Source organism: Penicillium canariense, assembly GCF_028826845.1.
Source record: "Penicillium canariense strain IBT 26290 chromosome Unknown utg000007l_segment0_segment0, whole genome shotgun sequence".
Taxonomy (NCBI): Eukaryota; Fungi; Ascomycota; class Eurotiomycetes; order Eurotiales; family Aspergillaceae; genus Penicillium; species Penicillium canariense.
The window spans coordinates 445,169-471,432 of NW_026622734.1; the positions used below are offsets into that span (position 1 = coordinate 445,169).

Sequence of the window (26,264 nt, forward strand, 5' to 3'; positions counted from 1 at the left end):
AGTAAAAATGAGAAGAAAACCACAATTAGGTTAAAAGCAGATGGGAAGCAAGTGAATCGAGGATTTAACGTTCGCAGTAAACAATAACAAGGTTATTTATCATAAACCAAGCTTAGCATCCGTTTGGCTCTGAAAGGTGTGGTCCGAACTGTGTGGTCCCTAAAGCATACACCAAGGTACATATTGAAGCTTCTAGAACTAAATCTATATAAGGCACTCCCTTTGCTCTGACCGCCGAATATTTGACCGGAAGTTGTACAACGGGGGTCATACTTAAGTCATACTTGATCAATGTCTTTCGACTACCTTAAGCTATTGTCAGAATTACTAAATACATAACGAAATTGCTTGACCTACGGGAAGAGCTTCGAATTTCACGGTTAACCTCGAGAGACTTACCTCACCTACCGAACCCACGAAATAACACATTAGGTCCTTATCCAGAAAGTTTAACCTCTAGGAGCAGAGAGACCATGGATATGGGACATCTAGTATAACGTGGCGAATATGCTCACAAACGTAGATAGTGACTAGAAGGGATGATTGTAAAATATAGAGGAAAAGTTAAGAATCTTCAAGTGACAATCGGTTTGGGCGCCGCGGTGCCGAGATCCTTCATGAACCCGTCCTTAAACATGGCCAGGGCCTTGTCAAACGGATCACCATTCAGCTTCGTAGCTGTCTTCAATCCTGCCGCAACGAATGCTTGCTCAAAGTCATGCTTGATATCCTCGAAATCCTCGAGACCGACGCTAACACGGATCAAATCCGGGGTGACTCCACCCTTGATCTTCTCCTCGTCGGGCAGCTGTTGGTGCGTTGTGACCCATGGGTGGATGATGAGTGTTTTAGCATCGCCAACGTTAGCCAAATGACTGCATAATTTAAGATTGTTGACGACTGCTCGGACTTCGTCGACAGTTCCAGCCTGTGAAATTGTTTGGTTAGCCCCATGACTCAAGTGTCTAAGGTCAAGGCCATTGAAAAAGAGATTAATCGAACTCACCACGCCGAAAGTAAGGACGCCTCCACCACCGTTGGGCATGACCTTCCTGACAAGCTCGTAGTCTGGATGTGATTTCAGACCTGGGTAGAGGACCCAGTTGACGGAAGGGTGAGCTTCAAGCCACTCTGCCAAAGCTAATGTGGTTTCACAATGGCGTTTTCCGCGCAGGCTGATCGTCTCCAGACCCTGCAGGAACAGCCATGCATTAAATGGGCTCATACATGGACCCAGATCGCGCATGCTGTCCATTCGGAGCTTGGCAGCCAGGGCTTTGTAGCTATACGTTTCCCAAAAGCGCAGGCCGTGGTAGCCATCTGCGGGCTCTGTGAAGCCGGGAAATTTGCCAGATGCAGACCAGTCAAAGTGGCCGCCGTCAATAACAATGCCACCCATGCTGGTTCCATGTCCACCGATCCATTTAGTGCAACTATGGGTCACAATGTCGGCGCCCAATGTAAGGGGTCGGGACAGATAGCCGGCCATGCCGAACGTGTTATCCACAATCAATGGGATACCGTGTTTGTGCGCAACGGCAGCAATGGCCTCAATGTCTGGCACGCTGTGCTTGGGATTGGAGATCGTTTCGATGTACACTGCCCGAGTGTTCTCGTCAATTGCCTTGTCGACTTCGACCGGGTCGTTACCATGTACCCATTTAACATCGATATTGAACTTTTTCATGTAGACCCGAAACTGGTTGTAGGTTCCGCCATACAGCCAGCTGGTGCTGACAAAGTTTTGGCCGGGCGAGCAGCAGTTGGTGATGGCCATAAACTATGACCGGTTAGCTTGGAGCGTTTCTTTTTTCGTCGGTTGGGAATCTCCTTGATGACTACATAGGAGAACAATGAGACAAAAGCATATGAAATCCAAAACGTACCTGCGCAGCGTGACCAGAGGCAGTGGCGACAGCGCCAACACCGCCTTCTAACATGGACATCCTCGTCTCGAAGACTGAATTCGTAGGATTACCCATACGGGTATACACATATCCATCTTTGGACCATGCAAACTTGCTAGCGCCATCAGCAGCATCAGAAAAGTTATATGCTGCCGTTTGATACAGTGGCACAGCGCGGGAGCCGTTAATGGGGTCCGGCTCCTGGCCACCGTGGAGCGAGAGCGTCGTCCAAGCAGGCGTCCTAAATGAAATTCGTCAGATTTGAAGCACCTTCCCGCTGATTCAAAAATCGGGAGATGAAAAGGAAAGAAAGAAAATACGTACTTTGTGACGTCCTTGAGAGATCCCGGGACAGACATTGTGCCAGAAATGGTTCTTGCTGGAATAAATACGGAGCGAGCTAGTATCACGAGAAAGATTGTTGTTGAATCGTGTTGTATGTGTTCGCTTTGCATCTGCACTTGAGGTGATATATCTTGCTGTATAAGTACTTAAGTAATCAGTCAAGTCACTATATACTCGATATCTCAGCATTGATAGGTATTTGCTGCAGCATGCATCTATCTAAAGTTACCATTTCCCAAACACCGGTTTTAAACACCGACCACAAACACCCGAGCCAAACACCGACCGGTTAACAGGACTACATTGGTCTCTGGCCCTTTGGTAACTCCGTCTGATTCAACGAAAGAGAGCGTCAGGAGGTGCTTCTTCTCATTGTGAATAGTAATCAACGCGTCATCAACGGCCGGGAAGTTCCTACTCGATACGCGATGTGTATAACGAACCCCCAACGGGTTTTGTGATCAGACTCCTATGGCTTTACTTCCTACAGCATGATCCCACAAAGATATGCCTCGGAAAGGTTTCCACTACATCTACTCGACGGCCTCGACGGCCTACGGTGATCCAAAGGGAATCTTGCTGGACAATAATAAATGCAGATCACGACTTGGTGCTAAACTGATTCTGGGATTGACAAAGTTCCCAGGAACTAGTGAAGAGGAAAGTAAGGGAAACACCAATATGAGGAGCAGAGAGACGATAGATTGAAAAGTTAAAATTGAAATAATCTGCTAAATTCGCAAACACTCGTAGTTACAAGATGTTATATGGATTATAGAAAAAAAAGAGCGTTCCAATCCCACAAACTCCGGAGTGGCTCCCGTTCCTTCTCTTGCCTTATTCGTACAAAATACCAATCCCATTCTCGTCGACTTCACAGGTTCTTGCTTTTCATCTCTTATTAGGTGAATTAGAAGACCCAACCATCATTTTTATTTGATCTGAAAGACCAGTCAATAACGTTCTCTGTGCCTAGGGGGTGGTGGATCATTTTACATACCTCTCATACCCGCAAGCGCTTCGAACGCGATGGAATAGTTCTCGAGAGCTCCAACGACAGATTGTAGACCCTCTTGCAGTTGGTTGTACAATTGTTCGACCATAGGATTGGCCATAGTATTATTCGGGTGCATAATTTCCACTTTGTGACGGACCATCAACATTGAGTAGCTACTTTGCATTGCACAGCATGCAAAGGATGGCATGGTGCGAGGCAGAATCATCTTCCATGCCGAGGTTCGGGATGCTGGAGAGATAGATGCATCAAATGAGCCAAAAGGGTTGGGATACGGGAGTCGTTCAAAGCACTGAGCAATATTCAACGCGGATTTGAGACAAATCTTAACCGACAACTGGTTGCCAAGACCGAGAAGATCCTTGGCGCCTGAGCTGGCACTCGATGACAGTGACGACGTATTTGGCAAGTGCACATCGTCCCAGGACGAACCAACAGGTGGAGTGGAGGCGGTAGATGTGGGGCATGAGCACGTCGGAGATTTCTTTGGTCCTGGATCCTCCCCATGTCTAGGCGATGGCATCAGGTCGCAGTGTTTCTGAGGGAAGAGTGGGAGGTCGAAGAAAGCACTGTATCGATGGAGTTTGATCCTCGCGCTGAACGGTGGTGTCATGAAAATTTCCTCTCCCTCAAGAACGAAACGTGTGGTGACTAACCTGTTCACCTTGATGCGTCCTATCAATATCAAACTATCCGCAACTACAGACTCCCCCTGGTCGAGTAGGCTCGATACAGGATATGGCGGCAGATAAGCGTCGGCTTTGGAAGCTAGCAACTTTATCTCATTATCAAGCTCGAGGTTGCGCTCCAACTTAGACTGCACGCTAGTTCCAGCTTTCAGAGCTTTATTTAGTTCGACCACAGCCATTGTTGCGGAAACGATCGCTCGTTGGGTATCGATAAAGAAGGACCATGCCTGGTATTCGGAGTGTCAGCAAGAGTCGTGATGAGGAGGCAAGTCCGTCGGGGCCATGCTTACATTCGAGTCCGCGCGAATAGTAGGATATTGAGTAGTAAATCTCGGGTCGTCCATAGATATTGCTGGTTCCTTGATCATCCTCACTTAGCCGCAAACCAAATAGAAGAGAGACAGGGCCATCGACCTACAGTGACGCTGACAACTGATCCCTGACAATTACAGATGCACTGGCGACTTGGATTAGCTGCGGGATTTATTCCCGCGTTGGAGATAAGAGCTTACTGTCACCCACCAAGCCCGGCGCCTTGCTTCCGTGAATTCGTCGGCTTTCTCGGTTTCTGGTTCACGATGGAGAGACAAATCCATAGCTGCCATGATGGCCTGTCCCGCTCGTTGACGCATTCTTTTGATGTTCCCTCGTTGTGCGTATTCATATACGCTCAAGATAGAGAGGGCGATTATGCTCTCCAGCTCGACAGGAACATGCGGGTGAAAAGGCATACACAGGTACGCATCTGAGCCTTCAGAAAGGACCTGCGCAGGCGACGTCGAGGAGGCTGGCACTTCAGTTTCAATGTTGACGCTTTCCAAGGCTGCCTGAGCCAAACTCTCAGCATACTTTCTGCGGAATAGAACGGCGTCCTCACTACAGGGATTCGGGTCATCTGGATGAGGAATTAACGATAATATGGTCAAAATGCCGAGGCTGAGAGACGAAGAAGGCTCGTAATCGGCATCGTTCAAATTCTGTTCATCTTCGGAAACGGCAATGGGACGGTCAGTTGGTGCTGACGTTGGAGGAGGCAGTATTGGAAAATATGGATGAATGTAGATATAGTATGCGTCTAGTCTAAGGGGAAATGTTAGATATTTGGTGGACTCATGGCCCATGGTGGCAGAACCCTTACATGTCACGGTTGCTCTGGTATGACCGCACCACCGGTGACACCGGTCGACATGGTTGAGAATCGGACACAAGAGCATCTTCATCATGCTGAAAGATGCTATCAAAGATAAAGTCGCTATCCCGACAAATATCTTCCAGGTTGCGAAGCCCGGCTCCTGGTTCAATGTATTGTTCGATTGGAACTGCGTAAATTATTAGCCAAATGAACAAACCGGACTCTCTATTCTTCTATCTGACTTCCCTCTTCCATCCGAGTACTTACACGGTTCAGTCTGTTTATTCTGACCGTTCTTCTGTATGCCATCCTGCGCGAAACGGCTGCCCGTTCGAGCACCTCCGCGTCTGCTGGGCATATATGCACATTTTTGGCCCTTTCTCCGGCACTAGAAATCGATCAGTTGTGATTATTTATTTATCCAGAATAACATACATTTGTACATATTTCTTTGCCGTCGCAGCGTGTTCGCGAGCGTCTACTTCACTGGGAAGTTAGCCTCCTAGCAACACTGCACATCGGCAAGCACTCGAGAGCATAGAGCTTACCAAGCGAGGCAGGCCAACTTGACCGGTGGCGCAATTGACCGCTTTCGAACATCGCTCTGTTTCGGCTTCCTAGAGCTTTGTTTGTCCATCGGGCTTAACACAAGTAGCTAGGCCGACACTCGCTTTGTTTTCAGTCAAGAGATGAAAGTGTAGCTACTGTGGGTTCAGTCGGCGGAGTGTATAATCCTTCTCCTAGGAGAGGAGTCGCCGGGGTATGCGGGATTTGTAAATCCCGATTATTGCTTATCAGCAACGCGGTGTTTGGTGATCTGCCAGTATATGCCGCATTATGTGCGGGGAAATGATAAGCTGTGGAGACTGGTAGGTAAGATCGTCCCCAGATCGTCCCGTAGTGAGATAACGCAGTTCCTATGACGTGGAACGAAATCTTGGCCAATCAAATAACCTCGAAAGTATTTTTTTAAAAGAGAAATCTACAAAGCATCAATGGCTCATGCCCACTATCAGTCTATTCCTGGAAATCCCTCTTCCGGCACAGGACTAGAGAGCAGGCTCTCGGCTTTGGGCCGATAATCTTCTCATATCTGCTCCGTACGAGACTGACTTTGGCCTATGACTCTTCGGGGAGAACCGAACCCTATTTGCCAGTTGTCTTTTATATAACGGCAATATTGGATGCTGGCCCTTGCCGATCGGTTTTGCACTTACCTTTCTTTACCTGGCACTTTCAGTCATCGGACTTGAGTATCTTTTTGGATCCAAAGGTAGCCTTTGGAATCCGAAACAATTCGCACCATGTCATCTCCAGTCACAAAGAAGAAGTGTGGTAGGTCGGAACCTCTGATGTAATCTCGTTTGAACTATCGCTGACTATACAAAGGTGTCCTCGGAGCGACTGGTTCCGTAGGTCAGCGATTCCTCCTGCTCCTCGCAGATCACCCGTTCCTCATGCTACATAAGGTTGGAGCTTCATCTCGCTCGACTGGCAAGAAGTACAAAGACGCAGTCGTATGGAAGCAAGTGATTCCCATTTCGAAAAATCTGGGCGAACTTGTTGTCCAAGCCTGCAAAGCTACGGAGTTTAGCGATTGTGACCTGGTCTTCTCCGGTTTGGACAGCGATGTTGCTGGTGACGTCGGTACGTTTTCCCATTATCTTGTTCTTTTCTGTTTCATGTGTTCATTCACTAATCACTACCCAGAGATGGAATTTATCAAGGCTGAAATCCCGATTTTCTCGAACGCAAAGAACTACCGCAAGCATCCGCTTGTGCCGCTTGTAGTTCCAACCGTTAATCCGTCGCACCTGGAAATGATTCCACACCAGCGCAAGGAGTTTAATTTAAAGAAAGGTTTCATAATATGCAACTCAAACTGTGCAGTGATCGGTATCGTCATCCCGCTCGCCGCTCTGCAATCCAAATTTGGTCCGGTTGAGGAAGTCGAAGTTTTTACCGAACAGGCCATCTCAGGATCTGGCTACCCTGGCGTCCCTTCTATGGATATTTTGGATAATGTAATCCCGTTTATTAGCGGTGAGGAAAATAAGCTCGAGAACGAGGCACAGAAGATCCTCGGTTCTCTAAACAGTGAAGCCAACTCGTTCCGGGAGCAGAGTGGTCTGCGAGTTGGTGCTACTTGTACCCGTGTTGGGGTTACAGACGGCCACATGGTATTTGTGTCACTACGCTTCGAGAACCGACCACCACCATCTGCCGAGCAAGTGAAGAATATCTTACGAGAGCACCAGTCCGAGGCCCAGAGACTGGGTGCTCACTCGGCCCCAGAGAAGGAAATCATAGTCTTCGATGAGCCTGATCGACCACAGCCGAGGCTGGACCGCAATATATCTAACGGCTACACAGTTAGCGTTGGCCGAGTTCGAGATGGTGCGCAGGGTGGCCACTTTGATATCCGTTTCGCTTGCCTCTCACATAACACGGTCATTGGTGCCGCGGGTTCGTCTATCCTGAATGCCGAAATTGCCGCCATCAAGGGATACCTGTGACGAGTATGAGTGGGGGGAGCAATTTCTATGTCTGTGAATATCACAATAGAGACTCATATGCTAGGTTTAAAGCAACATGGTTCAATCTGGAGATATTGACCAATCAAGCACATTATAGAATTGGCCGCTTGGCTTAGAAGATAAGTTAACTAGTTAGTAAACTAACTAGCTCCAGCTCGCTATCTCTAGATTCTTCCTTCTTCAAGACTTTCTTTCGATTCGCTCTCTCCCGTGTGCCTAGACCCCAGTCTTCCTTGGCCTGCCAATAATTTTTCATACTGGCGGATGGTTCCTATCCATATACAGAGGGAGGCTATGTTTTCATTTTATCCTTCATATGGTAGCCTAACACTGTAGACACATCACTACTGGGAAAATTGTCAATGTCATATGCTATAGATCAAGATTAAATATTTCTGATATTAGCATATTGTAGTAAGTGTTATCTGCTTTCAGCATTCTTCCCGTCGTAGGCAGTGCCATGGGTACCTCTCCTATCTTCGAGTTCAATTATGGAACTATTGTCTCCTCTGATTCTAAATCTCCTGTCCCAGGAGCACATGCTTTCAAACCAAAGCGTCAGAGCTAGGTTTTTCTTTCTTTGTAAGAAAACCGCTGAGGTCGCCCACGGGGAGTGCAACGGGACATCCCACCGAGCCCAGGGTGAGCGCGAAGAGAATATACCAAGCCACAATTCCCGCGATAAAAAGAAAAGCACCTCCAGCCTAATATTGATGAAAACGTAGTTAGGTTTGAATATGGTCCGTCAATGGGTCAAATCAAGTGTCATTATGCTTACCATCTAGAGGTTCGAGGCAACACTTGCATTTCCCATAGCGACCTCCCAAAAGGCACCCGCCAGGAGCGCAAAGACTATGGTGAGACTCAACTCCACCACAGCAAGGGCAATATGTACTTTCAATGCGCCCAGGAAACACACGAGAGAGAAGATTCCCATAAACACGAGCAGGAATCCTGGTAGAGAATCGTCAGCAACAACACTGGTGGCCCTTTCCCTCTTTTACCGAAAACAGGGGTGCAAGGCATTCGCCCCCAGAGAGAAGTGTGCAAAAGAAAGAAATTCAGGGATGGTTCTACCAAAGCTTGCATTGAATCCTGCCATTTCAAGACCCTTTGAGGTGTTCGAGGGATCGGGCGAGTAGGCTCCGTACGCTCCATAGAAGGGCTGGAGCGTGGCACCGAAGCTCAACCACCACCCACCTGTTCACGTTGAATCGATCAGTCTGTCATCCATTTATAAGCCTGGGCGTATATTTGACCACTCACCATACCCACAGAACAGAATGAATGGGAATGTGTTTCCCACAATAAACTCTAGAAATCCGCCCAGTATCATGAGCAGTCCACCCATGAAGAAATAAGCTCCCCTACGGACAATAGTCGGTCAGCTCTGCAGTCACCAAGGAAACAAAAATTTGCGTAAAGAGGCAAGCTCACGTCGACGCCGCGCCATCGCCACCAGCTCCCCTCCATCCCATAAGATCGCATCCCAGCGTCGATACACTTATCGCAAGGCCTAGCACCGCACTTATATAACTGTCAGAGCCTTGACAAGTTTCCGTAGGAGGTCGGTGGAGATACTCACATTGGCGTCGGATTAGCGAAGGACTTGCCGAGGCTGTACTGGACTTCCAACTTCGACGCTGGGGGCTCAGACGGAGTGGATTGGGACATGTTGATCGAGTGATTCATCGACTTTGTCGGTCTACAGTTGTGTAATTTTATCAGTCAACTGAAACTTGTCGCCTCCCTTGGTTTAAGGAACGAAAAACGTCCTCTTGGAGCAGACACTTCAAATATAGCATCTCTCGCTCGCATAAGCATATCAGACCTGTGAAGATCGTCAGAATTTGAGATTGCCAAAAGAAGTGCGCAGTTATCGCTGTCGATCATTAACACTTGAGCCCAAAGCCCGATTCGCGGCTTTCCATGGCAATCCCCTGATGCAAAGCCCGAATCGCCCGCAACGGTCTTTGCAGCTCGGGTGAGGCAAAAGATGCAGATAAGACTTGCAAACACCGTCATCTTTCGTGGCTTGGGAAAAAAACTCATTTTTTCCGTAATAATGACATCTAGGAACTTCCTGGGAATGTAAATTTATTTCAAATACATGGCAACTAGCTTTCCTCGGCGGTCATTGGCTTTTTGTTTCTATTCTTCCAGAGATAGGTCACCGCTCATTCGAAGCCACTATCTACCGATAACCTGGTCTTAACCGAACCAAAATGACCATTCGCCCTGAGTCAAAGCCGTGGGTTGTCCAAAAATACGGCGGCACAAGCCTTGGGAAATTGCTGGACGAGGTGTGTGGGACAATCATTCCATCATATCTTGAGAAGTACAATGTTGCCGTCATCTGCTCTGCATTATCCGGGACCACCAAGTCCAGCGGCACGACAAGTTTGCTGCTCGACTGTCTTCAATGTGCAGAGGTCGTCGGTATGGAATCAATTGGTTGTATAGAGGCGGCGATTGATAGCATCCGTGATGCCCATCTGGATAAATTGCATTCATTTCAAGCCTATTCCAGCAACACCAGCGACTTCCCGCTCAATGAGACTGTTGTGAGTGTGGTCAACGACTGCGAAGAAATTCGCAAATTCCTTCTTGCAGCCCAGGTATGTCTTTTATCGAAATTACAATGGACGCGATCCTTTTGCTTTGTACTGATTGTTGTGCCTCCAGGTTGTGGGAGATCTGTCCCCACGCACCAAAGATCGGGTGCTCTCATTAGGAGAGAGATTGGCGTGTAAGGTCGTGGCCGCTGCATTGACCATCAAGGTATATGCGCCATTCAAGATGGAAACTTCTGCTTGTTAACGTTTATTGATAGGAGGGCATTCCTGCTCGAGTCATCAATCTGGACAACATTGTTGCAGAAGTGTTCGGCAGATCTCTGCCAGACCAGGAAGCTGAATTCGAACGCCTTGGAACCGGATTCTACCATCAACTCGCGGTGAAGATTGGGTCAATAGTATCCGAATCTACAGATGCGGTGCCTATAATCACTGGTATGGACACCATCTCAAAGAATACGTAGAAGTATTATTACATTATCAGCTCACTATGGCATACGGGTCCAGGTTTTTTCGGCCTCATGCCTAACTCGCTCCTCCGGTGTGTTGGTCGAGGGTATTCCGACCTCTGTGGCGCAATGTGTGCGGCGGGCCTGACTGCCATAGAATACCAGATTTGGAAAGAAGTTGATGGAATCTTTACCGCGGATCCCAGAAAAGTGCCATCAGCGCGGGTGCTGGCTACCGTTACCGCAGAGGAAGCTGCAGAACTGACATTTTTTGGCAGCGAGGTAAGGTCCGGAAAGCAGTATATCCCAACATCTGAAACGGGTCACGACTTGGGTTCTAACACTACACCGTCTATTCACGCAGGTTATCCACCCCTTTACCATGGAGCAACTATACAAGTCGGGGATTGTCTTGCGACTGAAAAACGTACTCAGTCCCAGCGGGTCCGGGACCGTGATCTACCCATCCGCTCCCGAGACAGACCGCCAGGTGAATGGAACAGTGCAGGAGCGCCCGACAGGCGTCATTTTTATGCTTTCCAACGGATACCATGGGCAGTCTCAAAGCAGACGACGCCCAACCGCTATTACCAGCAAAGAAGGCCTCACTCTCATCAATGTCGCATGTAACCGGACCACCAAGTCACAAAGTTTCTTGGCTTCTGTCTTTTCGCAGCTTGAGCGGAATGGCCTAGTTCCGGATTTAGTCACCACGAGTGAGCGAAACGTCAGTCTTGCAATCCAAGCATCAAACGACTTCGTCATCGGCAATAAACTCGTCCTGGATTTGCAGAAATTTGGATCCGTCAGTTTTGTCCTTTTTCTACTCTTTACAGCAGATCTATTATAGCTCATCCTTAAACACAGGTTACGATATTGGAAAACATGAATATTGTCTCTGTTATTGGCCAGAGGATGCGCAATATGGTCGGCACTGCAAGTAAGTCTTGTCTGCAAAAATTGCAATAATCAGAAGGAAAGCAGTCAACTGACACAGATCAAATTCAAGACGAAATATTTTCGGCACTCGCGTCCGCAAAAATCAATATTTACCTGATCAGCCAGGGGGCAAGCGAGATAAACATTTCGTGTGTGCTTTCTTCTCCATTTATATATAATGATGGCCCTATTTAATATTTGTCTGCTTGCTATAGATTTGTTGTGAAAGCCGACGACTCCATGCAGGCAATCAATGTTGTTCATGCGCGGGCGCTCCAGATCCCGACTCATCTGGAACAAGAAAATAACTTTATCAAAGGTGAGGTTGTTTTTCATATATTTACTTCCCTGTCTCTTTATTCTTATATTTACTGCTACTAGGACCCTGGTTGTATTAAATAATTGGATATTGATGCCCCACCTAGGTGTAGTGGGTGTGGAGAGATTGGCCACAGGATTAATACATGTAAACATCGCTATATCTAGTTGAATTAATTGGCTGAGATAATCGACTTTGAAATTTTCTAATGGGCTTGGGTGATCGGGACCGGCGGGAATTATGTTCGTTAACTAATGAGCCCTGGTGAGTAAGCAGTAGCTGAGTGATCACTGAGCGATCACTGAGCATCCATGATTGGTCACTAATCAATCACATGACTGCACTGACCAGATCACTGAGTAGGAGCCCGTGCTGACATTTACTCAGTGAGCCTGGGCCTCATCGCCCTCATTAAAGCGGCGGCAGCCCAGACAGGAAAGCCCTTCCCGGCGGACAAAATCCGGTGTATATAGCTGCATGTACTGATCAACATCACGAGTTCTGCTCAAGGTAATGAAGAAGATCAGGTGACATCAGCATGAGGGGCAATGAATCACATAAGTAACCTCCCGGACCGCGCAGCTAGTACATATTTGTTAAGGTAATGTAATATGCCTGTTTCCTCAGTCTAGAAAGCATCTATTCTTCTTCAGAGTTAAGCCATCGTCTTCAAATATGGGCCTATATCCCTACGAGACGGTTGACCAATGCCTAGAAGCATGGCTGGTAGCGTGTGGTACACCGGAGGAATTTGGGGTTGCAAGTTGATTTTACATGCTGACTTACAGGGTCGGAGGGGTACTTGCAAAATGAAGTCTTATCGTGCCACGTGGTAGGCCTAGTTAGATAGGTATAAGATCGACATGACTATCGTACATAGTTTCGTAGTAAATAGGATGCAGTACAGTACAAAATAGCGAGTGTCCGCTGCTCTTTCTATTTCCTGTGCTCACCTAAACACTCCTAGCCTGACACTCGGGTTGAAGATCGGATTTCTTAGCTCAGTCCTGCCATCCTTTACCACAAGGGGGTATATGTCTTATCTCAACTATGGCGTTGTAGGCATAGTACCGGTGTTCTCATATGCCCACAAATACTTACAAGTTCCAGATATTTACTACGCCCTATGCGCATTTTCTTCCAATGTCTACATACACTGGGTTCATTGATGTCGTGCGAACTCAAAATAACATGCTTACTTCTTCGATCAAACGCTTTAATAAGCGTAGGAGAGTTTCTGACCGGACTTCTTGCAAGGTGGCTAGCCTCACCAATTCCCGCCGAGAGAGCACCTTTGCTCTTCAGAGTTTTGGTGGCTTCTGTCTCGTACGCTTATGCCTTCGACATCGCAAACCAAACTACATCAGTTACCGAGGATGCCGTCAACAAACCTTATAGACCTATTCCCTCTGGCCATTTAAGCATCAGAGGAGCACGCTGGAGGTGGGGCCTTAGCTGGTTTGGTATGCCGACACTTGTCTTTGCCCTCTCTGGGAAGTGGGCCGCAACATATCTCGTCTACTGGGAGATATGGGTCTTTTTTTGCTATGTCCGGCCTAGAATCAACAATCCGTTCATGCGCAACACATTTTCTGGGGTGGGAAATGTGCTCCTCCTAAGGCTGCTGAACGCGGTCGTCATCGAATATATACCAAGCTCGGACATGAGTTGGAACTTGGACGCGGCAATGAGTTTGTGGGTATGGGGTACGGTACAAATACAAGAGTTCCACGATGTGGATGGAGATCTCAAGTCGGGAAGAAGAACCACTGCGATTATCCTGACACCAAAACAGGTAGCTTGGGTGCGTCAGGCTACTGCAACATTTCTTATAGCAAGTGGTGCTATGTTTCTGGGTTGGGGACTATCAGTTGCTGGTCAAACCCCCTCGCTCGGACTGAGGTTCTTTGGGATTCTGCAATTCCTAGGCGCTCTCTTGACAGCCTATCGATTTGCCAAAGCTAATTCTGAAACTTCGGGACCGCAACATGAGTTTACTTACAAGAGTTGTTTTGTACCAACTGCACTGATCTTGCAGACATACCTATCTTTTCTCAACCAATATTTGTGATTACACTGACTATGCAAGACATTGAAATTGAAGATAGTTCATCTATCGCATCTCACAGCGCCAGATTGTACTAAAGGATGTAACCCCAAACCTGATAGATCGTGTTGATACATACTAAAGCGGCAGCTGCCGCTGAAGCGAGGCTGGAGGGAAGGAGTCCACGGAGGTGGCGTGTATATAATAGTTTCGTGTAAAATACACTCTTCTGGTTCTCACAGATGTGATGTATAACATCAAGCCTATTCTAGGAAGCGTCATATACTACAAATATTAAGAGTAAAACTGATGTTGATCCGTCCTCTATATTTCGCCGCGCTCTCGGAGTTAGGTAGCGCGGTCCGGGACCGCGCTCGAGTGGGTCCCGTGCCTGATAGCGGTGCGACGGTAAGAATGCCAAGAATCGGGTGACTGAAAGGGAACACAGCCGTTCCTGCGCTCTACGGCGCATGGTAATTGTATTCTCTCATCCTCGAGAACTTGTAAAAGCGTCTTGATTTGATTCCAGATCAATAGTGTATTTATAATTGTAGCAAGGTGACGGGATGGATGCCGGAACTTTAAGTCATATCACAGTTCGCGATACTAGATTGGTAGCGGTCCCGGCGCCAGTAAAATCCCAGTCGGTAGGTCTAAGCGGAGGCATCCTTGATGTGATAGCTCTTCAACTTCACAAACCCGTCAAACCCACGAGGACCTAGTGTGCAGCCCAAACCAGAAGACTTCCAGCCTGTCCAGGCGAGATCCTGTACGAATGTTAGTAAAGCGTCCCCTCAGGTACAGGGGAAATCGGGGAACATACAGGACTCGGGTAATCGCATCGGTTGATAAACACAGTTCCAGCCTCAATCTGCTCAATAAGCTCTTCACCGCGTGCCATATCCTTCGTCCACACGCTGGCGGTCAGTCCGTAGTCGCTGTCGTTCATCAGGGCAACGGCCTCCTCGTCGCTGGAGACCTTCATAATGGGCATCACAGGGCCGAAGGTCTCCTCCTTCATGGTGACCATGCCGTGGTTGACGTTGGTCAGAACGACCGGGGCCAGGAAGTTGCCCTTCTGGCTTGTCTTGGCCATGGAAAATGTGGAGTTCTCCGGGGTGACGTCAACAGCACCCTTCTTCAGAGCATCGTCAATGTGGGATTGAATCTTCTCCTTCGCAGGCGCGGAGATAACAGGTCCAGTAGTTGTGGTCTGATCATGAGGATCGCCCAGTTTATATCTAGTAAGGCTGTTAGCTGTCGTTGCTCAACCCAGGAGAATGTCTGAACATACCCCTTGAGCTCCTCCTGCACACAGCGAACAAACTCATCGTAAATCTTTTCGTGAACGTAAACCCGCTCAACGGCGCAACAACTCTGTCCGGAGTTGAAGACCGCTCCGTCAACCAGGTTTTCGGCAACGTTCTTGACGTCTACGTCGGGGCGCACGTAGGCGGGGTCATTACCACCGAGCTCCAGGTGGAGCGGCTTCACTTGCTTGGCAGTTGCTTCACGCAGCCTGATGCCACCAGCAGTTGATCCAGTAAAGGAGACGGATTGAATCTCCGGCAGCTGAGCGACCTGGTCCAGAACATCCAAGCTTCCAATGTGCAGGACCTGGAGGACATTCTGCGGCAATCCTGCCTCAGTGAAGATCTCGCTTAACCTGTCACCGAAGAAGGGAGTCTGGGGTGACGTGCGCAAAAGCACGGTATTACCAGCGAGTAATGCCGGGACCAGCGCATTGACAGTGGTCAAGTAAGGATACTTCGTGGCGATCAGCATATTGTTTGTAATAGGGATTGATGGGGGCCTCGTACATTCCACGCCGATGCAATGAGAATCGGGCCAATAGGCACACGCTTGACCATGCGTCTAAAGCCCTCTTGGGGCTGTCCGGGCAGGTCAGCCAAGCTCTCCTGCGCGATCTTGATCATATGCTCCGCACGAATGGCGGCCGTCTTAATCTCGCCAGCACAGTAGCGAACGGGGCGGCCCATCTGCGTGGTGAGCTCTTTAGCTAGCTCATCAATATGGGAGTCAATGATTGCGAGAGCTCGCTTCACAATCTCGGTTCTTTCATTCAGACTCAGGGTGCGATACGACTGGAAGGCCTGTTTGGAGGCGGTGGCGATCTTGCCGGCTTCTTCAAGAGAATGTCCCGGCTGGTCAAAAATCACCTCATGAGTCGCAGGGTTGATAGTGCGAATCTGGTTTGCCATTGTGGAAGAATCCGTCGTGGATTGTGGTGTTGGAAGGAAGAAGTGGTTGGAGATGTGTCGAACTCGCGGGAGCGCGAGGAGGGGCATATCGGATTTTATGGGGTCGCTCGGCTTATCGCGGTCTGCTCCACGCGCGCCCTGCTTCTTGCCACTTTCCCGGCAGGTCCTCGATACTCTTCACTCCGCCCCTCTGTACTTTTTAGAGGCCTTCCAACTCGATTTATAGATCGTTCAAATGTAGAATTTGTCTAATTCCCTATGCTACCGCGTCCGCGATGAACTTGATAATCTCCGTAGCAAGAAATTCTCCATCATGAGGCTTTGCCGCCCTCGAAACACCGTCATTATAAAGCTCGTCGCCAAAGAGTCCGCGCCTGGCGTCCAACAAGCACGACATGATAAATTCAGTGAACTCGGGGTGTGCCTGAACGCTCCACAATCTCCCTGGCATGTAAAGTCCCTGGACCGCGCATCGAGGGCTGTACCCGAGATTAACGCATCCCGTAGGCACGTCGTGGACCACATCACGGTGCATTTGTTGTAGATACTATCCAACGTGAGAAGTTGTCTTGTAATGCATCCCACGTTGTTTATTCTTACCAATTTATCTTTGCCGAAGATGCCCTTCCCAGCATCTGTCAAAGTGACCTCCTCAACTGAGACCTCCCATCCATGATCTCCCCTGCCGACACGCGCCCCCAAGGCTCGCGCAATAATCTGGTGTCCGAAGCAGATACCAACAACAGGCTTCTTGTGCTGTTCGATGACACCATGAATATACTCGGTTAGGCTCACGACCCAGGGATCGTCGACAAAGGAATCATGTTCTTGAACCTCTTAGCTAGCGGACCCTCTTGCGGAGCGGGGAGACACATACTGCTTCCAGAGAGGAGCAAAGCATCGTACTCATTTGGGTTGGGGTAAACCGGGTTGTCTACAACGTGCCACCTGCTGATCTCCTGGATCTTGATAGTGGAGTTGTTAGACGACTGTAGACCCTGGTTCAGCAGGCGCGTGAAGATGTCCCCATAGCCCCCGAGTCGCTCCTTGACGGGCGGAATGGGGGTGTCGCATTCGAGAACGGCAATACGGAGAGCTCGGGTCATGTTGCCGATGGGCGGGTATGCTCGAATGATTCCTAGTAGCTACAAAAGAAGTCGATCTCTCTGAATAGATGCTTTAAGGACGTTCGGCCTTTGATGGGGTTCGACCGGTGAGCGCGCGCTGGCCCCACCCCGCGGTCCGCGGAGCATTGGCCCGTCGCGATAGTCTCCGGTGGTGCCGAGCCAGCGCTCACCTACGATGGAGGCGGCTATTTTGAATCGACCAGGCATTTTGTAGCGCTGATTTACCTATATATAACGTGACCTTGATTTCTTGGACCCGTATCTGGTGGAAGAGTCGACACACGCAGGGCACAAAGCGAGAATTCCCCGCTCCGCATTCCATGTCAAATTGTGTGCATTATGAGGTGTCTGTCAACCACTGTTTCAAGAGACTATGCCCGCGACTAGAGGAGTTCTCACTTCTTCAAGAAGATGAAGATGTCTCTAATCGTTCCGGCGATTTTCCTTGATGCTATCGCCGAAATCGGATTGGAAAGAGTTCTGGAATGGTCGAGACAAGGAAAGTAATCTTGGAATTGCTGAGCGAGTGACCACGACGCAAAGGTTACAGATCATTACCCCGAGTTGCATCCTTGATTTGGAATATTCTCTCTTCAGGCAATGGTGAAAAGGCATCTGAGGATTTCACATGGAACTAAGTTCTCGAAAGACAGAACTTTCGAGCCGGTAAGAGTCTTTATAGCCTTGTAGATATTGAGCTTGGGCAGAACGATGTTTCAGAAGGCGCAATGACTCTGCAAGACATCTGAAATGGATCGCTATTAACATAGGTGCTAGCTCTGATACCGCATCGTAGGCATCGTCAGCAATTCTCTTTTGGGTATGAGTATCCGGGCGTGCTCTTGAAACCCAGGACGAAGTCGATAATAGAATAGCAAGAGCATATAACGATACAGATGGGATCCTACAGCATGACATGATATTACGAATACCATAATTGTAGGACATGATTGCGGAAAGTTCCAGGTATCACCCAGTGGTCGGATTTCCAACTCCTCGGAGTGTTTTGTTGGGAGAGGCATTTCTCGCAGGATACCATGTTCTTCTTGGGTTCAACAGTCTACATAAATCCCTGAGTTACAACACACTCTCATTGTTGTTATTATTATGGTGAAAAGTAACGACCGAAAGCGTGCGAGCACTGTGAAGAATTTGAAGGGATCTCACATATCGAGGGTTAGTCACCGGGAGGCTTGCAGTGCAGAAGCGAATTACATAACCAGCTTAAGGTAACGTAATTCCCGGTCAATCCGAACACCTGGTCGTTCCGAACACCCCTTCAAAAAACGCGTCTTCTAAACCACCTACCCAATTCAACCACCTACTATGCCACCAATTCGCTCTAGATCTGCACAGAACTTAGCCCCTCAAGAGGGTAAGATCTTATTAGCCCTAGAGGATATTAAAAATGGCCGCATCACCTCTCTTCGCGCGGCGGCGAAGCTATACGAAATACCACTTACTACACTACACGACCGTCACTACGGCCAGCCCTTACGCGTCGATAAGCGCCTATCTGGTCATAAATTGACCTAATATAAAGAGGATTCGCTTACTGAGTGGATAATCTCTATGGATACGCGTAGTGCAGCGCCTAGGCTATCTACTGTGCGTAAAATAGCTAATATTCTATTGGCTGTGCGTAGTAAAGACCCTCCGCCTACGGTAGGTAAGAACTGGTTATTAACCTTCGTCTAAAGACGCCCTGAGCTTCGTTTAGCCTTCTCTAGGCGCTACGACTATTAAAGAGCCTAAAACGAAGACCCTATCTTACTACGAGCTTAGTTTGCGACCGTATAAGATATTATCGACGCGAACGGTATCTAATCGGAGGATATCTATAACTTTGACGAGACCGGCTTCGCTATAGGGATTATAGCTATATAAAAGGTTATTATAAGGGCGGAATATTACGGTCGGCGATCGATTTTATAACCGGGTAATCGTAAATAGGTTACTGCGGTCGAAGCAGTGAGCGCTAGTGGCTATTCGCTACTACCGTGTGTAATATTTAAAAGTAAAAACTTTATAGCGTCGTGGTTCGATAAAAAGCTTTATCTTCTAAAAGATTAGCGTATCGAGGTCTCGCTAAACGGTTAGACTACCGATAAAATTAGCCTTCGGTGGCTATAGAAGCTATTTATTCTAGCGACGACGATACGTACGAAGGGGAAATATCGACTCTTGATTCTTAATAGCTACGGTAGCTATCTTATACCTTAATTCGACGAGATCTGTATATAAAATCATATTATACCACTTTATATACCTCTGTACTCTTCGTATCTTTTATAACCGCTTGATGTTAGGTGTTTTACTATATTAAAACGTACATACGGTCGCTACGTAAGCGATCTAGCTCGGGCGTTATATAACTATATCGATAAATTCGATTTCCTCGCAGAGTACGCCTGGGTACGTACGGAGGCCTTTTAACCTTATATTATTTAAAATAGCTTTGCTGCTACTAGTCTTATTCCGGTCGACGTAGATCGAGTACTTTCGAAGCTTAATATCTTACTCCGAACGCTATTGCTACTAAATAGCAGGCTAACTACTAGCTGTAGCTAATTTAGCCTAAAAATACCTAGAACGGTCATCTAATTACAAAAATTAGCTTCGATATTAAAGGATCTATTAAGATATCGGTTAAATAGCCCTCCGAGCCTATCAAAAACCGTACTAGATCAGATTATTAAAGGCACTTGTATATCGCTTTACGGGGCCGCACTATTAGCGTAGGAAAACAGCGATCTATATACAGCGAATCAGAAAATACGCTAAAAACGTATACGATCTAAATAACAGATAGTACACGAAGGAGGCCTTACGGTCGAAGAGGGCCTATAGCTAGTTTAGCAGCTAAATCAGCTAATTAAAGACACTCTAGTAGTAGTGCAGCCGCAGGGCGATGAGGCTATTCAACTAGCTTAGCTAATCAGAAAAGCTCTACCGAAGTATAGTGGGTACGGGTAGGTCGGATATAAGGTTAATTATTGTAAAAACCGCTAGATTAAGGTCAAATTCATGTGTTTTGGTTGAGATATTAATATTCAAAATTTCCTAGTAGGGGTGGGTGTTCGGAACGACCGGGTGTTCGGATCGACCGGGAATTACGTTAGTTAACTAACTTATACCCTCCAGGACACGTCTGCATGATTTTATGATGCATGATATGATATTGGTTAATGCCGAGGAGTCTATACTGGCAATGTTTGCTTGATCCAAGTAGGCAAGAAGTTTTGTATGCTGCAAGGTAACCCTTGACATTTGTCTATTGCTTTTGTGAAAATCTGACCGATCTATAAGGAATCTATCTACCATAAACGCGTTGTATAATGAATGGTGGTTTGATTCGAGCCTAAACGAATGGACGGGAAATTTATCCCAAGGTGACGATGTACTGGGCGGAGGTCGAGCAAGAGTTTGTCGCGACATCGTCAGGGTGCTGGTAGGAGTCGGCACAGTTGGAGTCGCCGGCCGCACAAGTGGCGGATTTGCAGCTCGAATCGCTGGGGGTAACAGAGAAGCCATTCTTGACGAAGTCGGAGGACGAATCCAAGTTGATGGATGACAGATCCCAGTACAGCGTGTCGGAGTCGACAGTATATTCAAACTGAAGCACACTGTCTTCACTCTGAGTGGTAGATAGCTTGATCGAGATACCACCGCCGTTGGAGTTGGTCTGCCATTCTTCGCTGTAGGTTCCACCGCCAGAGCTGAGAGTCTTCATGCTACCGGGGTCGGACGAGGTTGTCCAGAGGTAGAGGTCGGAGCCCATGTTGTTCACAAATTGAACGTTGCCACTGGAACCGGAATCACGGGCACGGTGAGGCAGAGCCGCGGCAGCAGCAGCGAGGATGCTGGTAATGAAGACGTTGGCGAAGATCATCTTGAAAATGAAATCGTTTGAGCAAGAATGCCAAAAAGACGGTATGTGGGATAAGGACAGTGTCGTCTGATAAACAGATTGACAAGAGAATGTAAAGATCTGAAAGAGAATGATCAGATCGTAAAAGCAAAAAGAGAAAGAGAAAGAGAAAGAGAAGGACAAAAACTATCAAAGATTGTAGTAGTTGATGGGAAGAAGGAGCAACATCTTCGAGACATATCCTGGTATATATACCTATTGTACCTGGGCAGTTGGGGTTGTGGCAAATCTGAGCCGCGAACTCCATCCGACTCAGCCGGTAGAGTTGACAGTTCATGGGGTTCGCCAATCGCTTCGAAGTAGGTGGGCCATCTTTACCCCAAGGGTCTCGACCACCTTTGCCATCGCCGGAAATGGAAGGCTTCCGGAAGGCCTCAAGGTTTTCGAATTTTCCATCCTTCCATGCTATTCAACTGGTAGAGAATATCGTTTGCTGAATCCCCTGGAGGAACAAACGAATAAATGGGGTATTTCGTCAGTGGCGTTTCTTCTTTTTGAGACGTTTGGCTCGTTGCGCATGATGATTTTGCCGTTCACCAACAATGGCTTCAATGTGCCTGTTCCTGCAAAATTTGCAGGAACCGAACCAAAGAATTGATTATTAGCTGATCAAAACTAGGCAGCATGGCGAAGTAATTGTTAGATGGGGTGACGGGGGTCTTTCAGTTCTCGTGGATGCGGTATGCGATCCAGTTTTCGTGGATGCGGTATGCGATGGGAGATGAATCAATTGATGGTGCACCCCTTTATCAACACGATACCGTTCCTGCAGGAGGGCAATTCTAGACGAAAGACTTATCTACAGCTAAATTGCTCAAATAGAGTATTCTCATCAAAGGAAAGTCAACGTACGGGATTCTGAATTCGTTGGGTGATATTGAAAGCTTCCTCTTCAACTAAACCGAATATCCACGTCGACTAACTACCATACTGAAGAAGAAGCCGGTGGCGATCAAAAATCTAATCAAAATGGCATAAAATGCCTGATAAATTATCTTCCTTGACACGTAGGCTCTTGCTGCATAATCCAGATTGTACGTGGAACCTCGTTAGTTACTATTTCGGAAGGTAGGCCGAATGGATGCTGACTAAGGAGGCAACTGCCTAGGGCGGACTCATGAACCATAGGGCTGGCTCGTCTGGGTCACAGTTCTGGACAGACAATTACCGGGGTCGCGATGACTAACAGCCTCTAACATGGGAGTGAAAATGCAGGAGAAATATGACGGGAGATGGAGAGGGAAAGAGATCGAAAGAAAGAGAAAGCCAGCGTTTCTAACAGGAACATGGATTTTCTGCGCAAAAATTGAGCCTTTTTGCCTTCGCAAGAGAGATGATGTCTCCTGAATTGACTGGATGCAAGAGACCTCTTGAGAGATTGGCACGGGTCTGTCATACGGTGTGTTGGGACATCATATTTCTTCAGTATATATTATCACGCCAAGAATCCATCTTTATGTTGCACAATAATTGATACCGAACGGGCTCTCGATCGTCCACCGCATAAACCATGGAAAGCAGGGACTTCTTTTTAATAAAGAAGATCCTTCCGAATATATCATTCGGTGGAAATCAATTCCCAGTTTCTTCCAGGTTCTCTCTTGAAGGTGAAAATGTGGAGACAAAACCGGGGACCATTACGAATAGCCCGAAGGCACTCGTCGATGGTCGAGAAGCAACCCGAGGATTCTGATCCCGCAGAGGGATGTGGCGTAGAATCTACCAGTGGCGTCAACCACGGAACTGTCCTGTGGCTGACAAATGACGTGCGCAGCCACGCTCATGCCTACCAGCGCAACAATCCGACCATTCTTACTAAGGTGATACCGATGAATCCGATTCCTTATGGCAGAATTCGAATTAGCTACTGTGTAAAGTTTCATCGCGCCTATGTCTGGTACGATCTAAATTCAAAAGACGTGTCCCGTACGATAAGCCGCGTACTTCCGGTTTTCTTAGGCAGCTACCGTGCAGACAGACCTGACGGTGGTTGTTAGTTATCCTGCCAACATGGGATAAGACTCTTGTTTGACTGCTGCAATTACGAACTACTTATAATCCCTCGTCGGCTTATCTATTTTCCTATCGACTTGAATTTTGACAGTCTCTTCATTCCTCAAGCTGTCAATGCTGACATCCAATCATCTCCACATCCCCAGTACTCAGTTGACTAAGGCATCACTAACTTAACTTCCGTTAACTAGTAAACTCATCTTCGTTGCCCAATTAGTCAGCCCCTCATTTCTGCCTGCATACAAAGATTGTATAATGCCAGCATATTACAGTAACATTGCTGGGAGATGAGCTTATCGCTGCCTGTGTTGCAGCTGCGGGGAAGTGGGGTTATAGATAGCGAGAGGACACATGTTGCGGGAAGGTGCCGCGGAACATTAAAAAGGCACTGTGTGCTGTAAACTCAACTTGACTAAATGATCCTGGCTCTTTCATGACACACAATATGCGATCACCACAAACAATCGGACACGATGCAACAAACTTTTGGGTTTATGAACCCGATAGCGACACCATTGATCTCTGCCGCGGTACCAAGTCAAATGACCCCATCAGTCTCAAAACGACGAGGAACCAAATTCGAATAAACCCACAGAAGAGTGCACTCGTGGTAATCGACATGCAAAACTTCTTTTTGCATCCGGCTGTACGACCGCGAGTTGGAAATGGACCTACTGCGGCAGAAGAAGCCGCGCAGGCGCTGCTGAACACCGGGATTCCAGCTGCTCGGGCTCATGGCATACGTGTCATATGGCTGTGTTGGGGTCTTACAGAACACGATCTGAATACCATGCCACCAGGACTGATGCGTACTTTCGGTACCTACGACACTAGTCCATCTGGAGCGAAGCAGAATGAAGGCGAGACTTCTCTACCATCTGCACCGAACATGATTCGAAAGAAAAACCCCGCACTCTATAAGGGACTCGGTACCGACCTCGGTGATGTGGAGCTAGGAGATGACAACACCGTGCAAGGAGGAAGAGTTCTTATGCGTGACTCCTGGAATGCTGCGCTCTATGATCAATTTGACAAAGAATACAAGGCAAATCGGGATTCGCGGGCCGATATCACACGGAAGAAGCCCGACGTCCTAATTCATAAGGACCGGATGTCTGGGCTCTGGGGCTCAGGTTCAGAGCTGGAGATTTTCTTGGAACAAGAAGGAATCACCACGCTACTATTTGCAGGGGTAAACACAGATCAATGTGTTGGTAGCACATTGACCGATGCTTATAGCAAGGGATACGACTGCATCTTGCTGAGGGACGGAACAGCAACGGGTACGCCCTTTGGCGCAAGTGAGGTGTGGGAATGCAATGTCAGTAACTGTTGGGGATTCGTGACAACTTGCGACGCTCTTGAGAATGCATCCACGTAAGATATTCATGCGATCGATAATTGACAATGAATATTGCACAACCTGAACTCTTGACGATTACTCAGGACTTAGTAAGGTGGGGCGACCGTCGGCGCTCGTGAGCCCGTATCTTATCATTCATTCCTACCCTAGCCCAGGCAGCCATCAGATAAGTAAACCACGGTTATGGTCGCTGCGAAGGAATCATACTAGGTTTCCAGCAAAGTAAGTGCTATCTCGGTTCCGTCGGAAATTAATTAGCCCCCCAGAAATATCCTTGTGGATCTCAAGCGCCGGCGACCGAAAAGAGAGAAAAATTGTTCGCCGAATTCGACCTAGCTGGTCGGACACCAGGTTGGGCTTAGGGTCAAAATAAGCACTTAGGGTCAGAACAAGCACTATAAATCATCCCGAGCCTCCCCCTCGGGGCTAACCAAGAATTGTTCCCCATAATATATTTTCTTTTATTGTTGCGAAATAGTCTTCAACTCTGGCCAATCTGTCTCTTCAAACTCCCCTTAGTCTTCACGATGGCTGTGTCGAGTTCTAGCTCCTTACAATTCAAGGTCCTGCCTGCAACAGAGGAAGATTGTGCCGCGATGGCGATGGTCGAAACTGTTTCGAATTGTGCGGCGAGCAAAGTCAAGCCGGAGCACAATCTTGCCTGTGTGTTGTTCGGACCCCCTGGCGATACGTCGGTTCGTACAAAGGACTTTATCGACAAACTGCAAAATGACAAAACGGCGCGAATGTGGAAGGCAGTAACTACTGATCCTGAGGGCCAGGAGAAAGTTGTTGCTCTCTCACTCTGGCATTTTTACCTTGAGGCAGTGCCTATTGAAGACTGGAAGGATATTGAGTGGCCGGCTTCCGCAAACTCGGACGGCTGCAACAAGTTTTTCCGCGACGTCGTAGCCATGAGAAAGAAGCATATGACGGAAAGACGGTTTGGGTGTAAGTATATATGTGATTCCCCTTGTTGTGATCGGTAAATTTAACGAGAATTATAGTCCTACAAGTCCTGGCGACGCTGCCAGAATATCGCGGCTATGGAATCGGGTCAGCCCTTCTCAAGGAAGGCCTTGACGAAGGAATGAATAGCGGGCTTACTGATTTCTGGCTCGAGGCATCGAATGACGGTCATGATCTGTACGAGAAATTTGGATTTCAAGATGTCGAACCGATTCCAGTTGATTTAGCGAAGTATGGTGGGGAGGGGATGGCTCGCCTAAGGGCCATGAGGAGATTGCCTAATTGAGCACGTTTGATTGTATTTAGAGGTGCGCAGGGTTCACTTGGTAAATTCCGGTTGGAACAGGATTTCTTTTGTAGCCGCCGCATTGCGATGGACTTTACATTGTTAAAGATATTCTCTCTTCAACAGGTCTTCTCTATGAATACAGAGATTCATTCGGTGTTTCTTTTCGACTACTTACCAGTAGTCTTATTATGAGATTTCTGCCCTTTGATAGTATTCTGATCTGTATATTGCGCTTTTCTTGCGGCATGACGTGACTTCAAAAAAATGTTGGTTTTTGCATGCGACAAATTTTGATGCAATTCCTTCAAAGCTTTCATTTTAACGTACATGGTTAGAGCCATGTTTTGCTCATGGGAAGTCCAGTTCACTAGATTGCTTTTCGGGCAACGAGCCTA

At 47.7% G+C, this 26,264-nt stretch overlaps 10 protein-coding genes across 10 annotated transcripts; 4 read left to right on the forward strand and 6 right to left on the reverse strand.

Annotated features, from left to right (window-relative positions):
- Window positions 1–574: 574 nt before the first annotated feature.
- N7482_009201 (O-acetylhomoserine aminocarboxypropyltransferase/cysteine synthase family protein) lies at window positions 575–2,266 on the reverse strand (the record flags this gene model as incomplete). The annotated part of the gene is made up of 4 exons (XM_056691325.1): window positions 575–928; window positions 1,007–1,780; window positions 1,887–2,148; window positions 2,232–2,266. The coding sequence occupies 4 exons, from the start codon at window positions 2,264–2,266 to the stop codon at window positions 575–577; spliced, it is 1,425 nt and encodes a 474-aa protein (XP_056539031.1).
- A 978-nt stretch (window positions 2,267–3,244) lies between these two features.
- N7482_009202 (fungal specific transcription factor domain-containing protein) lies at window positions 3,245–5,725 on the reverse strand (the record flags this gene model as incomplete). The annotated part of the gene is made up of 7 exons (XM_056691326.1): window positions 3,245–4,183; window positions 4,247–4,315; window positions 4,469–5,036; window positions 5,095–5,275; window positions 5,356–5,476; window positions 5,532–5,574; window positions 5,637–5,725. 7 exons carry the CDS (start codon window positions 5,723–5,725, stop codon window positions 3,245–3,247), a joined length of 2,010 nt encoding a protein of 669 aa, XP_056539032.1.
- Window positions 5,726–6,392: 667 nt separating this feature from the next.
- N7482_009203 (aspartate-semialdehyde dehydrogenase family protein) lies at window positions 6,393–7,604 on the forward strand (the record flags this gene model as incomplete). The annotated part of the gene is made up of 3 exons (XM_056691327.1): window positions 6,393–6,423; window positions 6,478–6,735; window positions 6,799–7,604. 3 exons carry the CDS (start codon window positions 6,393–6,395, stop codon window positions 7,602–7,604), a joined length of 1,095 nt encoding a protein of 364 aa, XP_056539033.1.
- Window positions 7,605–8,406: 802 nt separating this feature from the next.
- N7482_009204 (uncharacterized protein) lies at window positions 8,407–9,317 on the reverse strand (the record flags this gene model as incomplete). The annotated part of the gene is made up of 5 exons (XM_056691328.1): window positions 8,407–8,579; window positions 8,703–8,825; window positions 8,892–8,992; window positions 9,063–9,152; window positions 9,211–9,317. 5 exons carry the CDS (start codon window positions 9,315–9,317, stop codon window positions 8,407–8,409), a joined length of 594 nt encoding a protein of 197 aa, XP_056539034.1.
- A 533-nt stretch (window positions 9,318–9,850) lies between these two features.
- On the forward strand, window positions 9,851–11,500 carry N7482_009205 (aspartate kinase; the record flags this gene model as incomplete). The annotated part of the gene is made up of 5 exons (XM_056691329.1): window positions 9,851–10,243; window positions 10,311–10,406; window positions 10,459–10,636; window positions 10,709–10,932; window positions 11,015–11,500. 5 exons carry the CDS (start codon window positions 9,851–9,853, stop codon window positions 11,498–11,500), a joined length of 1,377 nt encoding a protein of 458 aa, XP_056539035.1.
- Window positions 11,501–14,608: 3,108 nt separating this feature from the next.
- N7482_009206 (aldehyde dehydrogenase family protein) lies at window positions 14,609–16,264 on the reverse strand (the record flags this gene model as incomplete). The annotated part of the gene is made up of 4 exons (XM_056691330.1): window positions 14,609–14,722; window positions 14,779–15,196; window positions 15,250–15,722; window positions 15,776–16,264. The coding sequence occupies 4 exons, from the start codon at window positions 16,262–16,264 to the stop codon at window positions 14,609–14,611; spliced, it is 1,494 nt and encodes a 497-aa protein (XP_056539036.1).
- A 704-nt stretch (window positions 16,265–16,968) lies between these two features.
- Window positions 16,969–17,283, reverse strand: N7482_009207 (uncharacterized protein; the record flags this gene model as incomplete). The annotated part of the gene is made up of 1 exon (XM_056691331.1): window positions 16,969–17,283. The coding sequence occupies one exon, from the start codon at window positions 17,281–17,283 to the stop codon at window positions 16,969–16,971; it is 315 nt and encodes a 104-aa protein (XP_056539037.1).
- A 3,403-nt stretch (window positions 17,284–20,686) lies between these two features.
- On the reverse strand, window positions 20,687–21,196 carry N7482_009208 (uncharacterized protein; the record flags this gene model as incomplete). Its single annotated transcript, XM_056691332.1, has 1 exon — window positions 20,687–21,196. The coding sequence occupies one exon, from the start codon at window positions 21,194–21,196 to the stop codon at window positions 20,687–20,689; it is 510 nt and encodes a 169-aa protein (XP_056539038.1).
- Window positions 21,197–23,693: 2,497 nt separating this feature from the next.
- Window positions 23,694–24,629, forward strand: N7482_009209 (cysteine hydrolase family protein; the record flags this gene model as incomplete). Its single annotated transcript, XM_056691333.1, has 1 exon — window positions 23,694–24,629. One exon carries the CDS (start codon window positions 23,694–23,696, stop codon window positions 24,627–24,629), a length of 936 nt encoding a protein of 311 aa, XP_056539039.1.
- Window positions 24,630–25,138: 509 nt separating this feature from the next.
- On the forward strand, window positions 25,139–25,866 carry N7482_009210 (GNAT family N-acetyltransferase; the record flags this gene model as incomplete). The annotated part of the gene is made up of 2 exons (XM_056691334.1): window positions 25,139–25,562; window positions 25,619–25,866. 2 exons carry the CDS (start codon window positions 25,139–25,141, stop codon window positions 25,864–25,866), a joined length of 672 nt encoding a protein of 223 aa, XP_056539040.1.
- Between the last annotated feature and the right edge of the window lie 398 nt (window positions 25,867–26,264).